The 24,870-nt window shown below is 46.0% G+C and overlaps 1 protein-coding gene across 2 annotated transcripts in view; it reads left to right on the top strand.

Annotated features, from left to right (window-relative positions):
• LOC114043905 (rho GDP-dissociation inhibitor 3-like) overlaps nucleotides 1-24,870 on the top strand; it is a 30,450-nt gene that overhangs the window by 2,263 nt on the left and 3,317 nt on the right. The window contains exons 1-2 of one of the 2 annotated variants that reach the window (XM_027863150.1): nucleotides 7,931-8,012; nucleotides 19,580-19,759. In XM_027863150.1, coding sequence (XP_027718951.1) covers nucleotides 7,940-8,012; nucleotides 19,580-19,759 — 253 coding nt within the window. In that variant the 5' untranslated portion in view covers nucleotides 7,931-7,939. Of the gene's footprint in view, nucleotides 1-7,930; nucleotides 8,013-19,579; nucleotides 19,760-24,870 lie in introns of those variants that run through there. The other variant, XM_027863149.1, reaches the window with a different exon arrangement.

Here is a 24,870-nt window from a genome sequence, read left to right as displayed (position 1 = left end):
AGAAGAAGAAGAAGAAGAAGAAGAAGAAGAAGAAGAAGAAGAAGAAGAAGAAGAAGAAGAAGAAGGAGAAGAAGAAGAAGAAGAGAAGAGTGAAAAAGAGAGAAAAGTGAGAGAAGAATGGGATTGACCTGCCTATGATCAGTTACTGAGTTAGATGAAGAAATCTTCTGCCTTCTGGTTCTGTACTTAAACCGATACATCAAGTATCCGTAATCTAAAGCTATCCCTTTGCTCTTGGAGGAATCCCTCCTTACTGCTTAGATCAGGCCAGTGGCCCTGAGAGCAATCTATCAGCCTGTCTTCTCAGTTAAGTCATGGCTGAGATGCCCTTTGACTACTCTGTTGTTGGAGATAAAAAGAGGACATAGAATGCTAAGAACTGAAAGTGACCTTAGGATATAGAACATAGAACCAAAAGGTTCTTCTTCCCCACAATGACTGTTGTCCCTGCACCTTGCTCATAGTCTTCTGCTGGCCCACACCAGGCAGCCACCCCCACTCCTAGGGTACCATGGCCCCCCTTTATTGGGCTCATCTTCCTCTCCCAACCCCCATAGCACCCCTCTCTCCTTTCTAGAGTGACTACTCCTATGGTTGAATTATCCTCCATGTAGGCAACTTCCCAACCATCTTGATACTCAACTATTTTTGCCCCAGGTAAAAAAAAAATTCCTAGTGATGGCTCTGCATAGAGCAAAGGATGTCAGAATTACAAGGAACCTTAGAATGTAGATTATAAGGCTTACAAAGGACCATAGCATGTCAGAACCCCGAGGACCCTTTGGGACCATCTAATCCTCCTTCCTCTACTTTGCCCCATGAAGAGGCTGAAGCCCACAGTAGTGAAGGTATTCATCAATGGAGCTTCAAACTAAAGGAGAGGTTGGGGGGGAGGGGAAAGGAATGAGAATTTTTTAAACCCTGAGTGTCAGGCATTGTGCCTGACACTTTACAAATATTATCTCATTTGATCTGTGCAACAATCCTGAGAAGTAGGTGTTATTATTATCCCCATTTTACGGTTAAGTAAACAGAGGCAAACAGAGATTAAAGTACCTGCCCAAGGTCATACAACTAGTAAGCATCTGAGGCTAAATTTGAACTCAGGTCTTCCTGTCTCCAGGCCCAGTGCTCTATCCACTGGCCCACCTAATTTAAAAAACAGGAAAGACATACATATACACATACACATGCACACACATATACATACGAAATTGCACATTCATGACTGTGGATCTGTGCATGTCTGAGTGTATCCATGCATCTTGCATCTGTACGTGCATCCGTATGCCTCAGTTGTATACCCATGTGTGTATACTTACATATGTACATGGAACTGCTTACTTGCAGGTACTCCAAGGTCCCTCCAAATGGGGGTGGATGACACAGGCATGCCATGCCATTCCTTATTATTGTAGATGCTTGAACATATCTGCAAGAGGGAGGGAGTTCTAATGACTCAGCTTATCTAATATGGCAGAGCAGAAAAAGTATGCACTAGGAGTCAGACACCTTCCATTCAAATCCCTGAGGTTCTTGGTCTACCACTTGGTCTACTAGCTGTGTGACCTTGGGTGAGTTATTTAATGTCTCTGAGCCTCAGTTTCTTCATCCATAAGCTGGGGATAAAAACATTTGTCTTTCCTATCTCATAAGACCTTAAACTAACAAGCTCATAGCCATGTGGGTTGTTCCATTATAATCAGTTGGTGGGTGAGTGATGGCTGGTCTTTCTTTCTCATATTAACCCCAGACCCATCTCCTCCCCAGTCTAGGCTCCATCATCCATGGGTGGTGTTAGGTTATAATTAGATGTGCTTGAGTTTATCTGATGTGCAGAGACTAAATTTATTCAGGTACAATTAAAACTTCTTTAGCATGTCCCAGTGTGTGCGGTATTTATAGGCATTCTGTGACACCAGGAAGGACTGAGGCGGCCAGCTCACCTCCATGATGCAGCCTCCAGGCCTCCAGGTCTTAAAACAGATTCTGAGTTATGCAGAACCTATGGTTACTGTACCTCCTACTCTTCATCTCCTATGTTTGGGGTCCATTTCCAGAGGAAAACCAGAATTTGGGCTTGGTTTCTTGTGACCAGTTCTCTCTGGTTAAAAGCTGGGTGGGGAGGACAGAGAAACTATGAGTTGAAATAACTATTTCAGAATATCTGTGGATTTTTGTTGTCCACCTTTCCCTACTTATTCTATTTCTCCCCCTTTCCTATTATCCATCCCACCCCTACCCCTAACTCAGCAATCTAGTATGCATAAGAACTCAGAGACAGTTCTCTGGGGGTACTCCTCCTCTTGGTGGCTGATTACAGGAACCACTGGAATTACCCACCCACAGGAGCATTAAAGAAATTAGGCTGAGCCCTGAGGAAAAATCAGGCAACAGAGCATAAAGATGCTGAATGCATTCTCTGTCTTACACCCTCCCCCTCAGAGTTGGGTTTGTCTAGTGACTGGTGGCCTCTTTGTAGGGCTGAATTATCGTCCTCCATTTTCCTCCTCCTTCTGCCCATCTCCCTCCTCTCCTCTTCTTCCCCCCCACTCTTCCTCCACCTCCCTTCACCTCATTTTTCTCCTCACCTCGTCATATCCAACCCCACAAAAACCCATATTGGGTGAATTGCTGATCTGGATGGCCTAAGTTTGGGGGCTGGGAGGGACCTGGAGAGATCTCACTTCTCCTTGCCTTGCCTCTGGCTTCCAATCCAGGTCTCAGGTCACTGGCTACAAGTATGAGACACCTCCCTCCCCCACCACTTCCAAGCCTGGCCCCTCCTCACACATTCCAAAGCCTCTGAGTCATTGGGAGGGGCTGTGTCATACAGGAAACGGGACCTAACGACTCTCCCTCCTGGGCTTGGATTCCCCTGGCTAGAGCACCTTCCCCAAGCAGCTACCAAGGGCGCCGTGCCCTGCCCTGAGCTTCCCACACCCATACCCCAGTCCTGGCCCCAGCGTCTAGGCCTCCAACTCAAGTTCTTGTAGTTAGTTTTGTTTTCCTCACAATATACCATAGGAAATAGCTAATATCAATATTATCGCTCGTGTTTTACAGATGAGGAAATTGAGGTTTAGCAGTGGAGCTCCTTGTCTAAATTCATACAATGACTCAGTATTGCAGTCAGAAGTAGAACCCAGGTCTCTGACCTCCAAGGCCAGTCATCTTTGCGTTATGCTGAACTACCTCTCAAAAGTAAGGAGAGGAGGAGAGGCCCCAGCATGGTGGCAGTGATGGAAGGGATGGTAGGCAGTGGGGGAAAGGAGGCAAGAGGTAGAACTGGAAGGCTGTTGTCATTCTTGTTGTCTGTCCTTTCTCAAAGAGGACCATGACATCAGGGAGGTGATGCCATGAGATGAAAGTGTGGATTTAAGTGAGAAAGGGCTCTGCAAAGTCACCAGCCTCACCTCCTCTGGAGCCGTCTGGGTCCAGTGGCAAGATATAGATCAGGACCCATTGTAAGCTAAGGGCTTTAACAAGTCTCAGTTTGACTGAGGCAGCACCCATTCAGTGATTAAGGCTAGGTAAGAAGTGAGGCAGAGAATGGCCTCTTTACCTAGTTTAAAAAAAGTAAATAAATCTGGGAAGGGAAGACCCTTAGGGTTTGTGGCCAAAACAGAAACAATTGGTATTTACATTGACTCTGAGCCAATCAGGGCCCAAACAAGGGGAAAGGGCAGCCCAAGTTTATATCCAAAGTCTTGACTTCTTCCTACCAAATGCCAGTTATACAAAAGATGATCACAATTTTTTTTTTTGCCTTTCTTTGTATCCCCATCTATTAGCACTGTGATTGGCTCGTAAGAGACACTTAATCACCATTCCTCATCTGAAAAAAGAGGGGGTTGAATTCCAGAACCCTTTTAGCTCTAAGGCTGCAGCCCTGTAAAAGAGCCTATAAAGCCTGGAGACCTCAAACCCAAAGCCTGGAACTACCCTTGCCCTGACTCAGGGGCTCACACTGGAGACTACCTCTCCCCTCACCCCTTATGTACAGCAATAACTAGGGTGTGCACTAGAGGCTTTGACAAAGGCTTCTGGAATTTAGTGGGGGGGGGTCTGCCAACCCTTGCTGAAAGAGAAACAGCACAATACCTTGTTAGCAGGGATAATTAGTTAAAATAGAAAGCTACTTGTTGGTGCCTAGGTTGAGAGCCTCTCTTCTCCTTGCCCCATCTCTATTTTCCTGAGCCTCAGCCTCAAGTTGACATCCCCACCATGAAGTGGTTTGCATTCTGGGCATGGTTTGTAGTACTTGCCATGGGTGCAAAAAATCCTAGTAATAACTTTGCACACGTGAGGTCAAGTCACCAAGGATTTATTGTCTGCTATGTGCCAAGGCATTGTGCTTAGCAATCGGGATACAAAGAAAGGTAAAAGACAGTTTCTGCTCTCAGGCAGCTCACAGTCTAATGGAGGAGACAACAGGCAAACACCTATATACAAACAAGGTATAGACAGGATAAAGTAGAGGTGATCTCAGAGGGAAGGCACCAGGATTAAGGAGGACTAGGAAAGCCTTCCTGCAGAAGGTGGGATTTAAGTTGAGATTTGAAGGAAGCCGGAAGGCAGAGATGAAGTGGAGGGAGTTCCAGACATGGGGCACAGCCAGTGCTAATGCCCAGTGTCTGAAGATGGAGTGCCCTATGTGAGGAATGACCAGAAGGCCAGTGTTACAGGATGTGGAGGGGATTAAGGTGGAAGAAGACTGGAGGAAGGATAGGAAGGGATGAAACTATGGAGAGCTTTAAAAGCCAAACAGTGGGTTTTCTATTTGATCCTAAACTAGGGTAATAGGGAGACAGGAATGTGTAAGGACCAGGGATCCTTTCCAGCTTCAGCTATAGATCTGGGATCCTATAGTAAAATGGAGAAGGAATTGGGTGGGGAACCTGCAGCCTCAAGGCCACACGTGGCCTTCTAGATGCTTGGGTGTGGCCTTTTCATCGAGGGGATTTGTCTGTGAGGTTTGGATTCAATCAAAGAGCCTCACTTGAGGACCTAAAGAGCCAAGTGTGGCCTTGAGGCCGCAGGTTCCCAACCCCTGGAATAGACAGTAGACAAGCTGGCCAACGAGGAAGCTATTTTACTAGATAGCTGTTATGGGATAGGCCAGAGGTACTGAGGATCTGAGGTAGGGGAATGGCCATTTGAGTGGAGATGAGGGAAGATACATACACTAGGACTTTGACTGGATACAGAGGGTGAGGGAGAGGGGAGGGAGAAAAGTGACTCTGAAACTCCAGTCTTGGGGGACTAGGAGGGTGGATGGTGCCTTCAAGAGAGGTAGGGAAGTCAGGAAGAGGGGAAGGTTGGAGGGGGAAAGAATGATGGGTTTGGCATTGCTGAGTTTGAAGGGCTACCATCCTGCAGTTCGGAATTCAGTCTGTGATGTGGTTCTGGATCTTAGGAAAGAGGTCAGGCTGGAAATAGAGATCTGGAAAATAGCTGCATAGTGGTTCTTAGCTTTGGGTGGCCCAGTGCCATCAAGGGGACCTTTCAGTCGATGGAGCTTGCTTTTTTGATCTTTTGAATGGGAGTGTTGACACCGGATAAAGTCCTCCTCCGGCTCTATGGGGATGTGTGGAGATTAGGGGTGGTGAGGGATTCTGATTCCACTGCATGTTACAGTTAGAAAGGACAAGCTCTCTCCTCGCCCACTTTTTACTAATGTGGAAATTGAAGATCTGAAAGAGGGAGTTATTTGACCCAAGTCCCACAGTGGCCGAGCTGGGATTGAAACTCAGGTGGGTGTGAATACCATGTCTCATGCTTTTTTGGTGCCATACCACATTTCGCTCAGTTTTGGGGGGCTCCCATCCAAGGGATGAGAATTTGGGGACCCATAGTTGACCTTCTTAGGGGGCCTTGGATCTGAGGTCTCCAACCTCTTAGAGGTAGGAGCAGGAGTGAGAAAAGGGAGGGAGGAATGATAGAGTTAAAGTATAATGGGGAAAGGGAGAAGAGAGAGAATGAAGGAAGGAATAGAAAGGGTGCAGCATGGGGGGAGGAGCCTGAGGAGACCGAAATGAGGGAAAGAAGTATGAGGACAGGAAGTCTGATAGAGAGGAAAAGAAGGTGAGGAAACACATGAGGGAAATAGGAAGCAGGGAAAGGAGAAGGAAGGAAGGGAGAAGGTGTAGAAGAAAGGAAGGGCAGCAGAGAAGAGAAAGCAGATGTTTAGTAAATGGATGTTGATTTGCTTTGTTGAAGGAGAGAAAAAGATGGATTAAAAAGGAAAGAACGTAGTACCATAGGCATTTAGAAGAGGAAGAGGCCACTAGTAGACACAATGTAAGCTCATTAAGGACAGAAACTCTTCCATTTTTGGCAATGTATCCCCAGAACCTACCTAACACAGTGCCCGGCACATAGTAGGTACTTAATAAATACTTGCAGATGGAGTGGCTAAAGCACTGGCCTTGAAGTCAGAAAGCCCTGGGTTGATTACTATTTCAGGCACGACCTTAGGCAAGTTGATTAACTTCATTGTGCCTCAGTTTTCTCATCTGTAAAAGGGGGGATAATAGCAGTACCTACTTCACAGGGTTGTGGTGAAAATTAAATAAGGTAATTATGTCAAGGGCTTCGCAAACCTTAAGTTGTTATATAAAAGTTAGTGGTTATTATTCTGGTTGAGCTAAGACTAAAGTGGGAAAGAGGAAAGCATTAACTTTCTGAGCCAGGCGCTCTGGAACCCCATCCCTGGCTTGTTGACCCAAATACTTCAAAGGTTTCTGGACTTTGAAGGCCACCGCTGAAGGGGACCCCGCCCTTGGGAGAGTGGGCTTGGGGCACAAAGAGAAGAGACTCCAAGCACAGTGAAGGATGTGGGGGAGATTCTGCAAAAAAGGCCAACCCTTGGGTAGGCCCTTCACCTAGACAATAGGTACAGGCCCCTGGGACAGCTCAGGGAAGAGGGGAGTGGGACACAGGTGTGGGGCCCCAGCTGCTGAAGGCTGCCTCTACGGGGGCCCTGGGGAAGGGCGCAGACACCCAGGAGACTGAGGGGACCCCTGGGCTTTACCTAGAGCCAGAGCAACAATGCTCTTCACCTTCCCCTCCAATCCTTCGCCACCCCCACCTACATACGCACGAATCCAGGTCTTTCATTCCTGAATGACAGACACCTTGATGACATTGACACACACACACACACACACACATACACACACACACTCTGACAGACACACTAGTGATAGTCACCGACGTACGCTGCATTGCATACACACTGACCCAGGCAAACCAGGACACCGCCACAGATAGACACATGAGGACACACCCACAGACGCACCAGTGGTAACCCCGGAATCATAAGAAACACAATCTGGCACAGATTCACTAGGGACATCAGTACGGACACACGCCCCACGCCCCTGTAATTGTTTGGAACACCCACCTCCACCCCCACCCTGAGCCTGCAGGGCTTGGAAAGGAGGCTGGGGCTGGGGAGGGAGGGGGAATCCCCGGGCTGCACCCCGCCCTGTGTATGTGCGCGCGCGCGCGCGCGCGCGCGCGTGTGTGTGTGTGTGTGTGTGTGTGTGTGTGCGTGCGTGTGTGTGCGTGTGTGTGTGTGTGGCTGCGCCAGGCCCACTGTGGTTGGTATGCGGGGGGCGCTGTGATGAGCTCACTGCAGTCTGGCCGATAATGAAGGATGGGGCTGGGGAGGGGCGGGGGGGACGGGGAGGGGACCGGAGGCGGCAGCGGCAGCAGCAGCGGTTCCTCCGAGCTTAGAGCTGTGAGCTCAGAGCTCAGCGTCTCAGGCTTCAGCGCCGGCCGGGCAGACAGAGCCAAGGGTCGGTCCATGGGCCTCCCCTGCTGCCGCTCCTGCTGCTGCTGCTGCTTCTGAGGAGGAGGAGGAGGAGGAGGAGGCGGCGGCGGCGGAGAGGGAGCGGCCGGCAGGCGGGCGGGGGCCCCGGGAGCCGGCACCATGCTGGGCTTGGATATGTGCGAGCTGGGGGCGCAAGTGCTTGAGCTCCTGTGGCTGACGGTGTGCGCCAGAGGTGAGCGCCTGAGGCCCGAGGCTGGGGCAAGGCTGGGGACTTTAAGGGCTGGGAGCACTGGGGAAGACACACATGCCAGGGGTTTGGAGGGGGAGGAAATGGGGAAACACCCATGCAAGAATCTTAGAGGGAGAAGACACGGGGAGACACCCATGCTTGGAGGCGGAGGACATTGGGAGACACCCATGGCAGGGGCATGGAAAGGGGGCTCACACTGGGAGACACCCATGCAAGGGGACTTGGGGTGGGAACACTGGAAGACTACACCCATGCCAGAGGACTTGGAAGGTGGCATCTGGACAAATGCCATGGCCAGGGGTGATGAACACTGGGGAACACCTGTGCTGGGGAACATGGAAGGGGTGCACCTGAGGAGGGGGACTAGGAAGATTCCCAGGCCGGGAGACATGAAAGAAGAATGTAGGAAAGGTGAGGTGAGGACTCTCGAGGTGCTGACACAGTCTAGCTTAGTACCTCCGGGGCCCTGCCAGCCCTCCCCCTCCCCATGGTAACTTTGGAGAGGTGCCCGCCCGAGTCATCAGCAGCCCAGCCTTCAGTACCTTCCAGGCACTGGGATCTGGTCTTCCTAGGGCGAGGCTCTCTTGTAAAGCAGGGTTGGGTTGAAATGGGGGCTGACTTGTGGCAATGGATGGGGTATGGAGGGAAGAGTGCAGAGGGTCTCATTCTTTCCCATCCCTCTTGAAATACCCATGGGAGAGCTGGGAGCAGCAGGTGAGGCTCTCACCAACCCCTCTGGCCTGGGAGCTGTCTGCATTCATTCCCTTGGGTAAGAGAAGGACCAAGAAACTGCTAAAGAGAACCCCTCCTCCCTGAGCCTTCTGGCTCAGGCGAAGCAAGGCTATCCACAGATGGGGGTTTGGAAAGGAAGTGTGGGGGAGAAGGCAAGAGTGGGGCCTGTCTAGGACAGAAGGGTTTGAGGGAGATGGGAGCTGGGGTGAGGGTTGAGGAGGGACAAGGTGGTGATGATAGGAGGGGGAATTTCATTTAGGAGAGAGGAGGATCTGTTTAGGGAAGGGGCTGTTCTATTTCTGTATTGGTACTTATTTCTGTGTAGAGAAGGGATCTCTATTGGGGTTGGGTCGGCATTGAAAACTTGAGTCTACTATATTAGTGAGGGAGGAGGAAGACTGTTAGTATTTGTGTATTTGGAAGGAAAACAGGACTGTCACTCTGTGAGAGCCTCCCTCTTAGGGACCCACCCAGAGCCCACTATCCATGGTGCCTAAGAGCAAAGCAAAGACAGAGGTGTCTCCCTGGAACTCTGTGGTCACCGGGATGGGGCTGGGGGCTGGGAGAGAAGATGAACTAAACCATCGTGGAGATACCTCGACCCAAGGTCCTTGAGCATTGGAGGAATAGGACTGAAGAAGAACCTTGGTCTTAGGTCACTATGAGAAGGGGCCCTGGAGCACTATGGGAATTCCATGCAACTCAATAACCGTGTGTATTATGTCCTCCTTTTATGCTAGGCACTGGGGGTACAAAGACAAAAATAAAACATTCCCAGCTTTCAAGGAGAGGGGGGGGATCGCAATATGTGCACAGATAAAGTTATATACAAAGTAATTTTAGGAGGGAAAGAACACTTAATCACTGAGGGATCCAGAAAGCCCTGTATAGGAAGTAGTACTTGAGGGGAGACTTGAAGGAAGCCAGGATTTTAGGAGGTAGAGGTAAGAAGGGGAAGAATTGGAGGCTTGGGGGTGGGGTGTGTGCAAAGGAAGACTGAGCATGGAATAACATGTATGGGGAACAGCTTGTGGACCACTTTGTATGGAACAAAGAGTTGGAAAGGGTGGAGTAAAATCACCCTGGAAAGGTAAGTAGGAAGCCAGTAGTAGAGGTTGTAAATGTCAAGCCAAGTATTTTGTATTTTATCCTAGAGGCAATAGGGAGCCACTGAAGATTCTAGAGTAGGGGAGTGACATGGTTAGATCTGTGTTATAGTAGTATCAATTTGACCACCACTTGGAAGATGGATAGAAGAGGGAGGCTGGAAGCAGGAAGATCATTCTGGAGACTTTTGCAATAGGTTAGATGAGAATTAACGAGGATCTGAGAAGAGCCTCTTAGGACTAGAGGCCAAGTGGAAAGGAGGAAGCAGATTCAGGAGATGTTGTGGAGGTGGAATTAACCAGACTTGGCAACCGACTGAGTATGAGGGCGAGGGAAAAGTTAAAGTGAAGCTAACTCTTAAGGTAATGAACCTGGCTGGCAGAAGAATGTTGAGGGTGGCCCTCAACAAAAATAGGGAACTTTGGAGGAGGGATGGTCTTAAGGGGGAAGATAATAAGGCCAGGGGTTTTATCCTCATTTAATCTGAGTTCAGTTTTCAACATAATTAGTTGGAGATACCAAGGGGATATCCAGGTGTAGATGCCCAGAAGACAGTTGGTGATTTGGGACTGGAGCTCAGGAGAGAGATTAAGGCTTGGCTGTATGTGTATAGACTGGGAGTCACCTACATAGAGATGATAATTGAACCCCTGGGAGTTGATGAGTTAGAGAGACGGAGACAGACAGACACAGAGAGGGAGTCAGAAAGAGGGAAATGGGGAGAGAGAGAAAGAAACAGACAGAGAGGAGAGTGACAGACAGAGAGGAAGAGAGGGAGGGAGGGAGGGAGAGAGAGACAGAGACGTAAAGAGGAGACAAAGACAGAAAGAGAGACTGAGACAGAGAAAGAGAAGAGTCCAGGACAGAACAGTCGCATCAGTCCTTTGCCCCAGAACTACAGGAAGTGAGCTCAGAGACTGGAAAGAGACAGTCCCCAAAGCACTGTGGGAAAGGGCTCAATTCAATTTAATAGTCATTTAATAAGTCACTACCAAGTGAAAGGTACCATGCCAGGGGCTGGGGATACAAAAACAATGCCAGTGTTTGCCCTCAAAGAGGTTATATTATCCCAAGGAGAAGCGGGAGTTGGGGTGGAGGTGGGTTGCTGTGATGTAAGAGATGATGGATGAAAAGGAAAGATAACTATTTGGAGAGGGAAAGAGAGCAGCGTTAGCTGGGAGGAGCAGGGAAAAATTTACAGCTTCTGAGCTGACCCTTGAAAAAGTAGAAGGGTTTTCTGCTGAGAGACAGAAGTAAAGAGGGGGCCATGTGCCAGGACTAGCCACTGTGAGAGGACGTGTCAGTCTGTTGCACTAGGACATTGTGGGAAAATAGTTCAGGGCTTCCCCAGGCCACACATCTGGGCAGCCCCTACTAGAGAGAGCAGGTGCTCCATTGTGACTGAGAGGATTGGTTGGGGTGGGGAGAGAAGAGGTGAGACCCCAAAATTTGTCCTCTTCTGGGAAAAGAGAAGTCTGGAATAATGGAGGGGATGGGGGCAGTGTGGGAATCTGACTGGCCTAAACTCCAAGACTTCAGAATCAGCAGCTCCAGATATCCACCTTAGGATCTGGGGAGAGAGGGTAGGGAGATCGACTCCCAATTCAGTTCTCTATAGTGTAGAGTGAGCCCAAGCCCATCAATCAACAAGCATTTATTAAGCACTTGTGTGCCTAGTCGTGTGTTAGGGCCTAAAGATATAGGGACAAAAAGGAAACGGTCCTCCCTTAGGTTTTATTGGAGGAGACGACATATACATGTCATTATATACAAGATAATTCCGAGGGGGGAGGCAGGATGCAGTTAGCAGCTAACTCTGTGGATCAAAAAAAGCTTCATGTGGAAGATGATTTACTAATTCCATTACCCCTTAGTTTTTCTGGTGGAAATGTCATTCAGAAAATTGAAATTGTTTGCAGCCACAACACTGGATCAACGCCCTTTGTTTCTGACCAAATCATTCCCCTGTTCAAAAAATTTCTGTGGCATCAAGTTTCCTGTAGTATAAATAATATTTGGCATTTGCATACAGCCCCTTCTCACATCTGGAGGAGATATGGGCCCTCCTCACCTCATGCCTGGACTACTGTAATAGCTTGTGGTTGGTCTACCTCGAGTCTTTCCCCACTCCCCCCATCCTCCATTCAACCATCAAATGGATCTTCTTTAAGTCAGGTCTGATCAGTCACCTCCTAGTCAGTAAATTCCACTGGCTCCCTATCACCTCTAGAATCAAATACAAAAGTCTCTGTTGGGAGTTCACAGCCCTTCACAACTTGGCCCCTTGTTACCTTTCCCCTCTTATGTCTTCCTCCCTGCCGTGTACTCTTGTGATCCAGTGAAACTGGCTGCCCTGTCATCATTCCCAGTGGACGCATTTCACTGTCTGCCATGTCTGGTTCTTCCTCATCATCTCTGTGTTCTGGCCTCCCTGGCTTCCTTCAAGTCCCAGCAAAAATCTCACCTTCCCCAGTCCCTCTTAATTCTAGTGACTTCCTTCTGTTAATGATTTCCTGTTTCTCCTGTATATAGCTTATTTGTACATAGCTGTTTGTATGTTGCTTCCCCATTAGACTAGGACCTTCTTGAGAACTAGGACTGTCTTTTACCTTTCTTTTTATATATTTTATCACTTAGCACAGTGCTTGGCACCTAGTAGATGCCTACTAAATGCTTGCTGACTAAATGAATTTAAAATAGTTTTTCATAATCTGGTTCCAACCTCTCTTTCCAAACATTTCGCATCACTCCCCTACATTCCAGTCAAACTGACCTACTAACTGCATCCCGTGGGTGACATTCATCTTTCACCTCCATGCCTTGCACAGGCTGTCTCCATGCCTGGAAAGCTCACCTTCCTCATCTCTGCCTCTAGGAATCCCTAGCATCCTTCAAGGCTCAATGCAAGTGCCAGACTTTCCCCAATCCCTACCACTCCCCCAGCCCTACTAATGCGGCTCCTCTAATGGTGGCCACCTCCAGTCATCCAGATCTATATCTTGCCACTGGACCCAGACAGCTCCAGAGGTGAAAGTGAGGCTGGTGATTTTGCACAGCCCTCCCTCACTTAAATCCAATTCATTCTCAAGTCATAGTATTACCTTCCTGAGGTCATCGTCGTCCTCTTCAAGAACGAAGGGCAAACAACAACAACGGCTTCTCTGATACTTTGTATTTACTTTGCATATATTTCAAATTGTCTGTGTATATGTGGTTTTCACCCAGTAGAATTTAAGCTCCTTGAGGGTAGGTACTGTTTTTGGTTTTTATCTTTGTATCAGTTCCCAGTGTCTAGTGCAGTGCCTGACATGGTAATAAAAACATAATAAATGTTTCTGAATTTAAATTTGAGAAAGTGATAAGACAACCGTGACAGCCGTTAGGATTGTCTCCCCTTTCCCACCCCTAGTCCCCTCTCCCTAAAATTCTGCTGTGGTTGGGTCTGGGCCTGGTTAGCCCCAAGAGGAAGGGCACAGGGTTCCCCTCAACAATTTCCTCCCTCCAAAACACATCTCACTGGCATCTGGGGAAACCCCTAGATAGTGTCACATGCCAGAAAGTAGCATCTTATGAACAGAGGCTGGGGTTATGCTTGGGGTCTGTAGAGGGCCCTAGATCTGCATCTAGGTCCTTCTCTGCTTTGGACAGGTGAATTTCAGGGTCCTTCCCCTTCTCACTTTGTTCCCAGTGCTAGGAACAGAGGAGTTTCTGCTTGCCTTGATACTAGTTCTTGGCTAATCTGGAACTGACAAGATCACGCTTCTTCTTTAGTTTTTGCCCACTGGGAACTAACAATCTAATTGAATGGTGTTTAGTAAAGTTCTCAATAAAATGAATGGATTATTGAAAGAATATTTGGGAAAATGAAGACTTCCTTCATTCTATGCCATCTTTACATATCCTAGAATGGAAAGGGCCATCTAGCCCAACTGCCCCATTTGAAGTCATTTGCTGAAGGTCACACATGATTTTGCAGCACAGCCAAGACTAGAACTGAGGTGTCAACTCCCAGTCTTTCTACCATACTCCTTCCTCTTATGGGGAGGCTGAGAAAAACATAGGATTATTGATCTACAGATGAAAGGAAACTCAGAAGCCATCTGGGCCAACCACCTTACTTTAAATATATATATATATATATATGTTTTGAAGTCATGAACTGGCCTAACCATTCTGGAGAACAACCTGGAACTATGCTCAAAGGGCTATAAAACCATGCATACCCATTGACCCAGCTATATTGCCCTTAGGTCTGTATCCCAAAGAGATCAAAAGAAAAGGACTTAAGTGTACAAAAAATATTTATAGCAGCTCTTTTTATGGTGGCTAAGAATTGAAAATGGAGGAGATGCCCATCAATTGTGGAATGGTTGAACAAGTTGTGGTATATGATTGGTATGGCATATTATTGTGCTATAAGAAATAATGAGCAGGTTGCTTTCAGAAAAACCTGGAAAGACTTACATGAACTGATGCAAAGTGAAATGAGTAGAACCAGGAGAACATTGTACACAGTAACAGCAATATTGTATGATGATCAACTGTGAATGACTTAGCAATTCTCAGCAATGCAATGATCCAAGACAATTCTGAAGGACTTAGGATGAAAAAATGCTATCCATCTCCAGAGAAAAAACTTAGAAAAGTCTGAATGTAGATTGAAGCATACTTTTTCTTTACTCTCTTTATTTTTCTTGATTCTTTTTGTTTGTGTTTTCTTTCACAATATGACTAACATGGACATTTTAAAAAAATTCTGTGTATATATATATATATATATATGTATATATATATTTCAATTAACTAAGATTTATTTTCTCTGTCATTGGACTATGGATAGCATCAAGAAGCTGATGACTAAGGGGCACTATTCCCTGGATGTTTGGAAAAAGAATAACAAAACACTTCTAACAAATACCTATAGTCAAGAAAAACAAATTCCTGCATTGGCCATAAGCCAAAATGTACACCTCATTCTGCATCTTGAGCCTCTGTCAGGAGGTTCATAGCATTTTTCGTCACTGTGAGTGGTCATTATGCTAATCAGTATTCTTTTTTTTTTTGGCTAGGCAATGGGGTTAAGTGACTTGTCCAGGGTCACACAGCTAGTGTTATGTGTCTGAGGTCGCATTTGAATTCAGGTCCTCCTGAATTGAGGGCTGGTGCTCTATCCACTGCACCATCTAGCTGCCCCACTAATCAGTATTCTTAATTCTTATTATTAGTTAAGTCTTTCAAAGTTGTTTATCTTTACAATGTTGTTGTTACTGTATACGTTGTTCTCGGATCTGCTCACTTCACTCTGTATCAGTTCATATACGTCTTCCCAGGTTTTTCTGAAACTATCCCCTTCATCCTTTCATACAGCACAATAGTATTCCGTTATATTCATATCCCATAATTTGTTCAGTAATTCCCCAATTAATAGGCACCCCTTTATGTTCCACTTCTTTGCCACTATAAAGAAAAGGGCCGCTGTCAATGTTTTTGTATATTTTCCTCTTTGTTTGATCTCTTTGGAGGGTAGAGGTCTGGTAGTGACATTATTGGGTCAGAGGATATGCAAAGTTTAATGACTTTTTGGGCATAGCTCCAAATTGATTTCCATCATTGACTGGATCAGTTCACAGCTCCACTAACAGTACATTAATACAATCACCTTATTTTAGGGATGAGGAACATTAGGCCTAAGGAGGTTATAGGACTTGTCCAAGGTCACACAGAGAATAATTGTCAGGGGTGGAAAGTGAACCTAAGTCTTCTAACTTTAGAACTAGTTCTCTTACTGTGTTGTCCTGCTTTCCTTGGGGCCTAGGCTGGGGAGGGATTGAGGTTGAGGAAGTAGTCGGGGGTGTGTGTGTGTGTGTGTGTGTGTGTGTGTGTCTGTGTGTGTGTCTGTGTGTGTGTCTGTGTGTGTGTGTGTGTGTGTGTGTCTGTGTGTGTGTGTGTGTGTGTGTGTGTACTAAAGAGGAGATAAGGGCTCTCTTGCCCCAGGAAGCCCTTCCTCTGTTTCTGAGACCCAAGAGTCTGGGCCAGATGCCAAACGAGGCCGAGGGTGGGAGTTATTGGGGAAGGGATATGTAGACTGGAGGCTGAGGGAAAGGTGGCTAGAGGGTCCCTACAACTGGGAATTCTTCCTCCCAAAACATCAGAATAATCACTTGCTCTTTTTTCAGGACAGAGGTTAAGGCTCATAATAAAAATAGCTAGCATTAATATAGCCCTTTAATTTTTGCAAAGCTCTTTCCATATATTATCTCATTTTATCCTCACAACAATCCTGTGAAATAGGTGCTATTACTATCCCCACTTTGCAATTAAGTCAACAAGCATTTATTAAGCTCCTTCCGAATAATTTGGAGATAATCTCAGAGGCGACTGAAGTTGACAGAGATTAAGTGACTTATCCAGGGTAACACAATTAGTATCTGAGGCAGGATTTAAACTCTGGTCTTTCTCTTTGGAAGTACAGCATTCTATCCACTACACCACTCAGCTGCCTGAGAATGAATCTTTTCCTTCATTTTACAGACCTCTGGATCACTTAGCTCTTGACCTTACCATATCAAGTATTTATCATGATCCTATGAGAAGCATTGTCTTCCCTTTCCTGGTCCTTGGAAAGGGTGGAACAATGGCAATTGCAGTGGTTTTTGAGTCAAAGGACCTGGGTTCAAATCCTGCTTCTGATGCTTATAATGGGACATCTGCCAAGTCATTTAACCTCCTGAAGCCTCTGTATCTTCATCCGTAAAATGAACGTTGGATGAGATGACCATTGATGTCCCTTTCAGGGCTGAATCTATGAATTTCTGAAGGGAATGACTTAGAAGCCTGGAATTTATTTTGATAGGCGATATCGTGGGAGATTAGCCTTTGCTAGTCTCCTCTCCCTCCATTAGGCCAGCTGCATCTCTGGGATGATGAGGATCATTCTCTTTGAGGACTTACCATGTGCCCAGCCCTGTGCTCCTGGGATCCCTGGCACATAGGAGGAGCTGGGTAAATGCTGGCTGTATGAATGGCTACAGTCACAGCCAACATGAAATGTCACAGCTGGGAGGCACCTTAGAACAAAGAATGATGGAGCTGGTCTTCAATCCCTCTTCCTCAAATTGTCATGTATGACCAGGCATGGTGATAGGTAGGTGCTTGTAATCTTGGCTACCAGGAAGGATCTCTTGAGCTCAGGAGTTCTGAGCTAGAGTGATTTATGCTGATCTTTAGTCCATACTAAGCTCATCAATATGGTGGAGCTCCTAGGAAGGGGAGTGGGGCACCGGGTTGCCAACTAGTCCAGGTCAGAAATGGAGCAAGCCAACATTCCTGTGCCAATCAGTAGTGGGATTGAGCTCATGCTCCTGTATGATGAGGATACCCAGTCTTAAAAAAAAATATATATATATATATATATATATATATATACACACACACACACATGTGTGTATGTGTATCACTTTTTTTTTTTTTTTTTTTTTTTTTTTTGCTGTGAGGCAATTGGGTTTAAGTGACTTGCCCAGGGTCACACAGCTAGTAAGTATCAAGTGTCTGAGGCCGGATTTGAACTCAAGTCCTCCTGACTCCAAGGCCAGAGCTCTATCCTCTGCACCACCTAGCTGCCCTTTATACTTTTTCACATGTTGTATCTACCACCACTTCCAGGAGAATTTAAGCTCCTTGAGGGCAGGTACAGTTTTTCCTTTTTTCTTCATGTCCTCATTACTTAGCACAGGGATCTATCTTTACATTCTGGCCAGAAATCCTGATGGTCTTTCCCTCCCAGATCAAATTTTTATTATTTAAAAATTTTTTTACTAGGTAAAGAGGCCATTCTCTACCTCATTACTTACTGAGCCTTAATCACTAAATGGTTGCTTTAGTCAAACTGAGAGCTGTTAAAGGCCTTAGCTTGAAAGGGCCAAGGTTCTACACTGCATCCTGGGCCATCTCTAGTCGTCCTGAAAGAAAGTGAGGCTGATGACTTTGCACAGCCCTCCCTCACTTAAATCCAATTCACTTGCATGTCAGGGCACCACCTTCCCGAGGTCATGGTCCTCTTCAGGAGAACTAGGGACAAACAGCAACCACAACACCAAGATGACAGGTAATAAATGCTGTCAGATTCGATTACATTGGACCTTAAAAGAAAGAATGTTAGAACTGGGAGGGACCTTGGATATGATCTAATCAGTCTCCTCATTTTATAGATAAGAATCATCAGGCTCAAAGAGAAATGAGCTGTCCAGAATCACCCAGTCAGGCCTTCTGACTTCCTAGCCCAGGCTCTTTCCATCGCAGCAAGGTCCTTGAGTTCACAGTTCATTTGGGAGGAGAAGTTGTTCAGCTGTTTTCAGTGTCCGACTCTTTGTGACCCCATTTGGGGTTTTCTTGGCAGAGATACTGGAGTCGTTCGCCATTTCCTTCTCCAGCTCATTTTACAGATGAGGAAACTGAGGTAAATAGGGTTAAGTGACTTGCCCAGGACCATATAGCCAGTAAGTGTCTGAGGTCAGATTTGAACTCAGGAAGATGAGTCTTCCTGACTGGGAAACCAGCACTCTGTCCACTGCGCCCCCTAGCTGCTTAGGAGAACTTTACAGAAAGGTTAAAAAGAGATGGCTTTATAGGAGTTTAGACTGCAGGGGTGGGGAACCTGCAGCCTCGAGGCCACGTGTGGCCCTCTAGGTCCTCAAGTGTGGCCCTTTGAATGAATCCGAACTTCACAGAACAAATCCCTTTGAGGACTTGGGGACCCACTTTGCCACACTTGAGGACCTAGAGGGCCACATTGGCCTTGAGGCTGCAGGTTCCCCACCCCTGGTTTAGAGAAAGAGAGGCACTCAGTGTTAACCTGGGAAGGCTTTCTGAAAGAGGTTAACTGTGTGACGGAAGTAAAGAGTAGAGGGCAGGAGAACGAGGGAGGCGAAAACAACTCAGGGAATGTTGAGGTGACATCAGGCTGGAGATCAGTGGAAGATTTAATCGCTCTGTCTCTCCACTGCCCCCTTCTCTCCACCACCCTTGGTTCAGGCCCTCGTTGACTCTCACTGGCACTCATTTGAGGTGCCATCTTCTACAAGAAAACTTTCTGCTCCCCCCTCACCCTCAGATGCTAGTGCCCTCTCCCCAGATCACCTTGTATTATTTTGTGTGTATGTATACATATATGTACACATATATATACACCCATATAAACACACACATATATATTTATACATATACACACATGCAGACAGGCAGTGAGGCAGTGCTTAGAGTGTTAGACATTGGAGACAACAAGTCCTGAGTTCAAATGCTGCCTCAGACATTTCCTTATCTCTATGACAAAGGGCAAGTTACTTAACTTCTCAGCCTCAGTTTCCTCTTCTGTAAAATAGGAATTATTGTAGCATCTGTCTCCCAAAATTTTAAGAATCAAAGGAGATAACATTTTGCAAACCTTGAAATACCACATAAGTGCTAGTTATTGTCATATACCTACATATGTGCGAGAGCTAGAATATAAACTCCTTGAGAGCAAGTTTTGGTGTTGTGTCCCCCTGCACCCATCACAGTGCCTGGCACGTAGTAGGTACTTGATAAATGCTTGTGGGTTGATTGGGTAGGTAGGAGGGGCTGTGGATGCAGAAGGCCTTGAATGCCAAGATCTGATGGTCCTCCCAGGGTCTCTCCTCCCTGCCTGGCAGTCTTCCTCTTCTTCTCCCAAACAGATTTCATGGCGGACAAGGAGGGCATCCGGGCTGCCCATGAGGAAGACCTGGATGAGGTGGACTTGAACTACAAGGCTCCAGAGAAGAAGACTCTGCAGGAGATCCAGCAGCTGGACCAAGACGATGAGAGTCTAACCAAGTACAAGCAGGCCCTGTTGGGGCCCATTCCTGAGGCTGTGGGTAGGAGGCTGGGGCTGGGGGGGCCCACCGGCCTGAGGGACCATAGGCTCAGGGGCGCCAGGGCTGGGGGGGCCCACCTGCCTGAGGGACCAGAGGCTCGGGGGCGCCGGGGCTGGGGGGGGGCGCCAGGGCTGGGGGGGCACACCTGCCTGAGGGACCAGAGGTTCAGGGGCACAGGGCATGGCAGAGTGCAGGGGTTGGGGACAAAGGAGTCCAGAGCACCAAATATCAGGCTAGCAGGTGGGAAATCAGGTAGCTGGGTAGATTTTGGAGATGGGGCATCGGGAAACCCCTCCAGGCCCAGTAACTAAAACCACAACTTCTTGGTCTTACCCCTAGCTCTTCCCCCCCCTCTCCAGTTCATGAAGAAGGGCTTTCCCTCTCCCCTCCCCCACCCCCAACATACCTATAGTGTCCTAGGATTTAGAAGGTGGAAGAACCTTGAATATCATTTAGTCTTAGTGCTTTTATTTTATAAATAAGGAAACTGAAGCACAGAGAATGATTTCTCCAAGGCTACACAGGAAATAGGAGAGTCACATTCAAACTCAATTCTTCTGACTCAACACTTGTTTTTCATTCACTATACTGTACATTAATACCTAAACGAAATAGGCACCAGGTCCAGACCCACCTCTATTCGCCTGTAACGCACCTAGGCTGGCCAAGCCTAGGTCAGAAATGACTCGAACCAGAGGCAGGAATGAGACCCTGATCCTGGAATCTGGTGGCCTCTTGATTCACCTTGGGCAACTTGGGGACTCGTGGGGGGCAGGATGAGGCTTTATTTAGCCTAGAGAAAAGATGTTTTATGGGAGGTCGAGGAAACTAGGTGGCACAGTGTTGGGCCTGGATTCAGGAAGACCTGAGTTCAAATCCAGCCTCAGAGTGACCTTGGGCAAATCACTTAACCTCTGTCTGTCTTAGTTTCCTCCACAGTAAAATGGGGATAATAATAATAACACCTACCCCCCAGGGTTGTTGTGAAGATCAAATATTTGTAAAGTGTTTTGCCAGCCTTAAAGCACTATATAATTGCTAGCTGTTATTGTCATTATTATTATTATTATTATTATTATTATTATTATTAAATCACATAGAAGAGAGAGATCAGATCTGCTCTACTTGGCCCTGGAAGACAAAACTGGGGGCAGTAGGTAGAAGCAACAGAAAGGCAAGATTTCAGCTCCATATAAAGAAAACAATTCCCAACAATTAAAACAATACAAAAATGGAACCAGGTGCTTGGCAAAGTATTGAGCTCCCCATCACTAGAGGGCTTCAGGCAAAGGCTGTATGACCACTTGGTGGAGATGTTGCTGAGGGGATTCCTGCTCAGGTACAGGTTGGGCTGGGGGGGGGGTCTCTGGGGTCTCAGGGTTCACAAGCTGCAAACTCTTAGAGCCTCTGCCCCCAGCTCCTGAGCTCTGTCCAGCTTTCTTAGACACTTCTGTGGAGGGCTCTGCTCCCCCATCCAAACACATACATAGTTCTTTATGAAGAGCCTGTCTTCTTAACAGCACTTGGAGAAGAAGAAACTATCTCCCTAGGGGCCAGGGGCCAGGATGTGACCAAAAGGACAGAGAAGAGGCCCCTCCGGATAAACGTTAGATTGTGAGCTCCACGAGGGCAGGAACTGTTTTCTGCCTCTTTTTGTATTCTCAGAGCTTAGCACAGGGCCTGGCATCAAGTAGGCACTTAAGGTTTATTGATTGACTGACTGACCAGTGTGACAGAACGGATTCATCAGGATGAATTCAGTCCACTAGGCCAGGAAACATTGATTGAGCCACCCAGTGTGTCCAGTCCTGGACCTTAGTCCTCACTGCCTTGTGTAGGTTTCCTGGGTCCTGGAACCAGTCCAGGTTCCTTTGCACACAGTAGGGTCTTACTAAATATTTGTCATACTGCTCTGATTTTTGTACTCAGAACCAGGGTTTTCACTTACTAAATTTTCCTGACCACTGAACCACAGTCCCAGGCCTGTCCCCTTCTCTCTCTCCAGAATCTCTCTCAGAGACCAGTTGTAGTCATACCATTCAAACCTTAATGACCTTCCCAACACCCCTGCAATTGTCATTTTTTGGATATCTGTTTCAAGCATCCCCCCTTTCCCTTCTTCCTGTTTCAGCACCTTCCAGACCATAGTAGTCATTTGTTTGTTTGTTTTTTAGGCAATTGGGATTAAGTGACTTGCCCAGGGTCACACAGCTAGTGAGTGGTCTGAGGCCACATTTGAACTCAGGTCCTCCTGACTTCAGGGCCAGTGCTCTATGCACTTCACCACCTAGCTGCCTCCATAGTAGTCATTTTTCTAGGCTCATTTTCTAGTTGAAGAGTTCTTCAAGTTGAAGAGAAGCATTGTGGTATAGTGGATAGAGGACTGGCTTTGAAGTCAGGAAGGCATGAATTCGGATCCTGACTCTGACATATACTACCTGTGTGCCACAAGCGAGTTACCTAATCCCTCAGCTAGAGGCAGCTAGGTAGCAGTGAATAGAATGCTGGGCCCAGGGTAGAGAAGATCTGAGTTTAAATGCAGCCTGAGACACTTATTTGGTGTGTGATCCTGGACAAATTGACTGCTATATGCCTCAGTTTCCTCAATTGTAAAATGAGGTCAATAAAAGCATCTACCTGTCAGGGTTATTGTGAAGATCAACTGAGATAATATTTGTAAGGTGCCTGGAACATTGTAGGCACTTAATAAATATTTGTTTTCTTCCTTACTTCTTCAGGACCTCAGGCAGCTAAGACAGAAGTTCTTAAGTTAGGGTTCATGGACCCTTCTGAGTGGGTGGTGGATAGATTTCAGGGAATCCACAAACTTAGATGGGAAAAAAAAGTACATCTTTATTTCAATGGAATTGATTTTCTTTGTAATTCTATTTATTTTATCTTCTTAATTTAAAACCATGATTCTGAGAAGGAGTCCCTAGGCTTCACCAGATTGCCCAGGGCATCCAGGATACAAAAAAAATGAAGGTTCCCTGGTCTAAGACTCTTTTTTTTTTTTTTTTTAACTCAGTTGGAGTTAAGTGACTCGTCACACAGCTAGTAAGTGTCAAGTGTTTGGTCTGAGGCCGGATTTGAACTCAGGTCCTCCTGACTTCAGGGCCGGTGCTCTATCCACTGCGCCACCTAGCTGCCCCCTAGGACTCTTTTTTAAAAAATTAATTTATTTTTAGTTTTCAACAATCACTTCCACATGCTTTTGAGTTTTAAATTTTCTCCTCCTTCATTCCCACCTCCCTCTCAAGAATGCATGCAATCTGATATAGGCTCAACATATCCATTCCTATTAAATATATTTTCACATTAGTCATGTTGTAAAGAAGAATTAGAACCAATAGGAGGAACCACAAGAAAGAGGAAACAAAACAAAACAGAAGGAAAAAAAGAGTAAATAGTATGCTTCAATCTGCATTCAAACTCCATAGTTTTTTCTCTGGGTGTGGATAGCATTTTTCATCATGAGACTTTTGGAGATGTCTTAGATCCTTGCATTGCTGAGAAGAGCTAAGTCTATCAAAGTTAGTCATCACATAGTGTGACTGTTACTGTGTACAACGTTCTCTTGGTTCTGCTCACTTCACTCAGCATCAGTCCATACAAGTCTTTCCAGGTTTTTCTGAAGTCTGCCTGCTCATCATTTCTCATAGCACAATAATGTTCCATTACGTTCATATACCATAACTTGCTCAGCCGTTCCCCAATTGATGGGCATCGCCTGAATTTCCAATTCTTTGCCACCACAGAAAGAGCTGCTCTAAATATTTTCGTACATTTCCCATTTTTATGATCTCTCTGGGATACAGCCCTAGAAGTGCTATTGCTGGGGTAAAGGGTATGCACATTTTTATAGCCCTGTGGGCATAGTTCCAAATTGCTCTTCAAAATGTTTGGATCAGTTCACAACTCCACCAACAATGCACTAGTGTTACAGTTGCCCCACATCTTCTCCAACATTTATCATTTTCCTGTTTTTTCATGTTAGCCAATCTGATAGGTATGATGTGGTGCCTCAGAGTTGTTTTGATTTGCATGTCTCTAATCAATAGTGATTTAGAACATTTTTACATATGACTATAGATAGCTTTAATTTCTTCATCTGAGAACTGCCTGTTCATATCCTTTGATCATTTATCAATTGGGGAATGACTTGTATTCTTATAGAATTGACTTAGTTCTCTATATACTTCAGAAATGAGCCCTTATCAGAGACACCAGTTGTAAAAATTCTGTGCCAGTTTTCTGCTTCCTTCCTAATCTTGGTTGCATTGGCTTTGTTTGTGCAAAAACTTTTCAATTTAATGTAATCAAAATTATCCATTTTGCATTTGTCTTGTTTGGTCATAAATTCTTTTCTTCTCCATAAATCTGACAGGTAAACTATTCCTTGCTCTCCCAGTTTGCTTATAGTATCAGCCTTTATATCTAAATCATGTAGCCATTTTGACTTTATTTTGGGATATGGTGTAAGGTTTGGTCTATGCCTAGTTTCTGCCATACTCTTTTCCATTTTTCCCAGCAGTTTTTGTCAAATAATTCATTCTTATCCCAGAAGCTGGGGTCTTCGGGTTTTTCAAACAGTAGAGTACTACAGTTATTAACTACTGTGTCTTGCATGCCTAACCTATTCCACTTATCCACCACTCCATTTCTTAGCCAGTACCAAGTACTTTTGATTATTGCTGCCTTATAATATAATTTAAGATCTGGAATGTCGAGGCCACCTTCCCTAGCATTTCTTTTCATTAGTTCCCTTGATATTCTGGACCTCTTGTTTTTCCAAATCTTGTTGTTTTTTCTAGCTCTATAAAATAATTTTTGGTAGTTTGATTGGCATGGTAATGAATAAGTAAATTAACTTAGGTAGAATTGTCATTTTTGTGATATTAGCTCAGCCTACCCATGAGCAACTGATATTTTTCCAATTATTTAGATCTGACTTTATTTGTGTGAAAACTGGTCTAAGACTATTAAGTTGTAGCTCTGCCTCTCTTTAGTGGAGACAGTTCTAGATCACAGAGTTCTAGGTATTCCTAGTCTAGGCAAGGGATTTCAAATTCAAATAGAAAAGGGATCTGCAAAGCATACATAAGGATTCC

The sequence above is a fragment of the Vombatus ursinus genome, unplaced genomic scaffold, assembly GCF_900497805.2.
Source record: "Vombatus ursinus unplaced genomic scaffold, bare-nosed wombat genome assembly UNPS02014770.1, whole genome shotgun sequence".
NCBI classification, from domain to species: domain Eukaryota; kingdom Metazoa; phylum Chordata; class Mammalia; order Diprotodontia; family Vombatidae; genus Vombatus; species Vombatus ursinus.
This window is presented reverse-complemented; position numbering and strand designations above follow the sequence as displayed.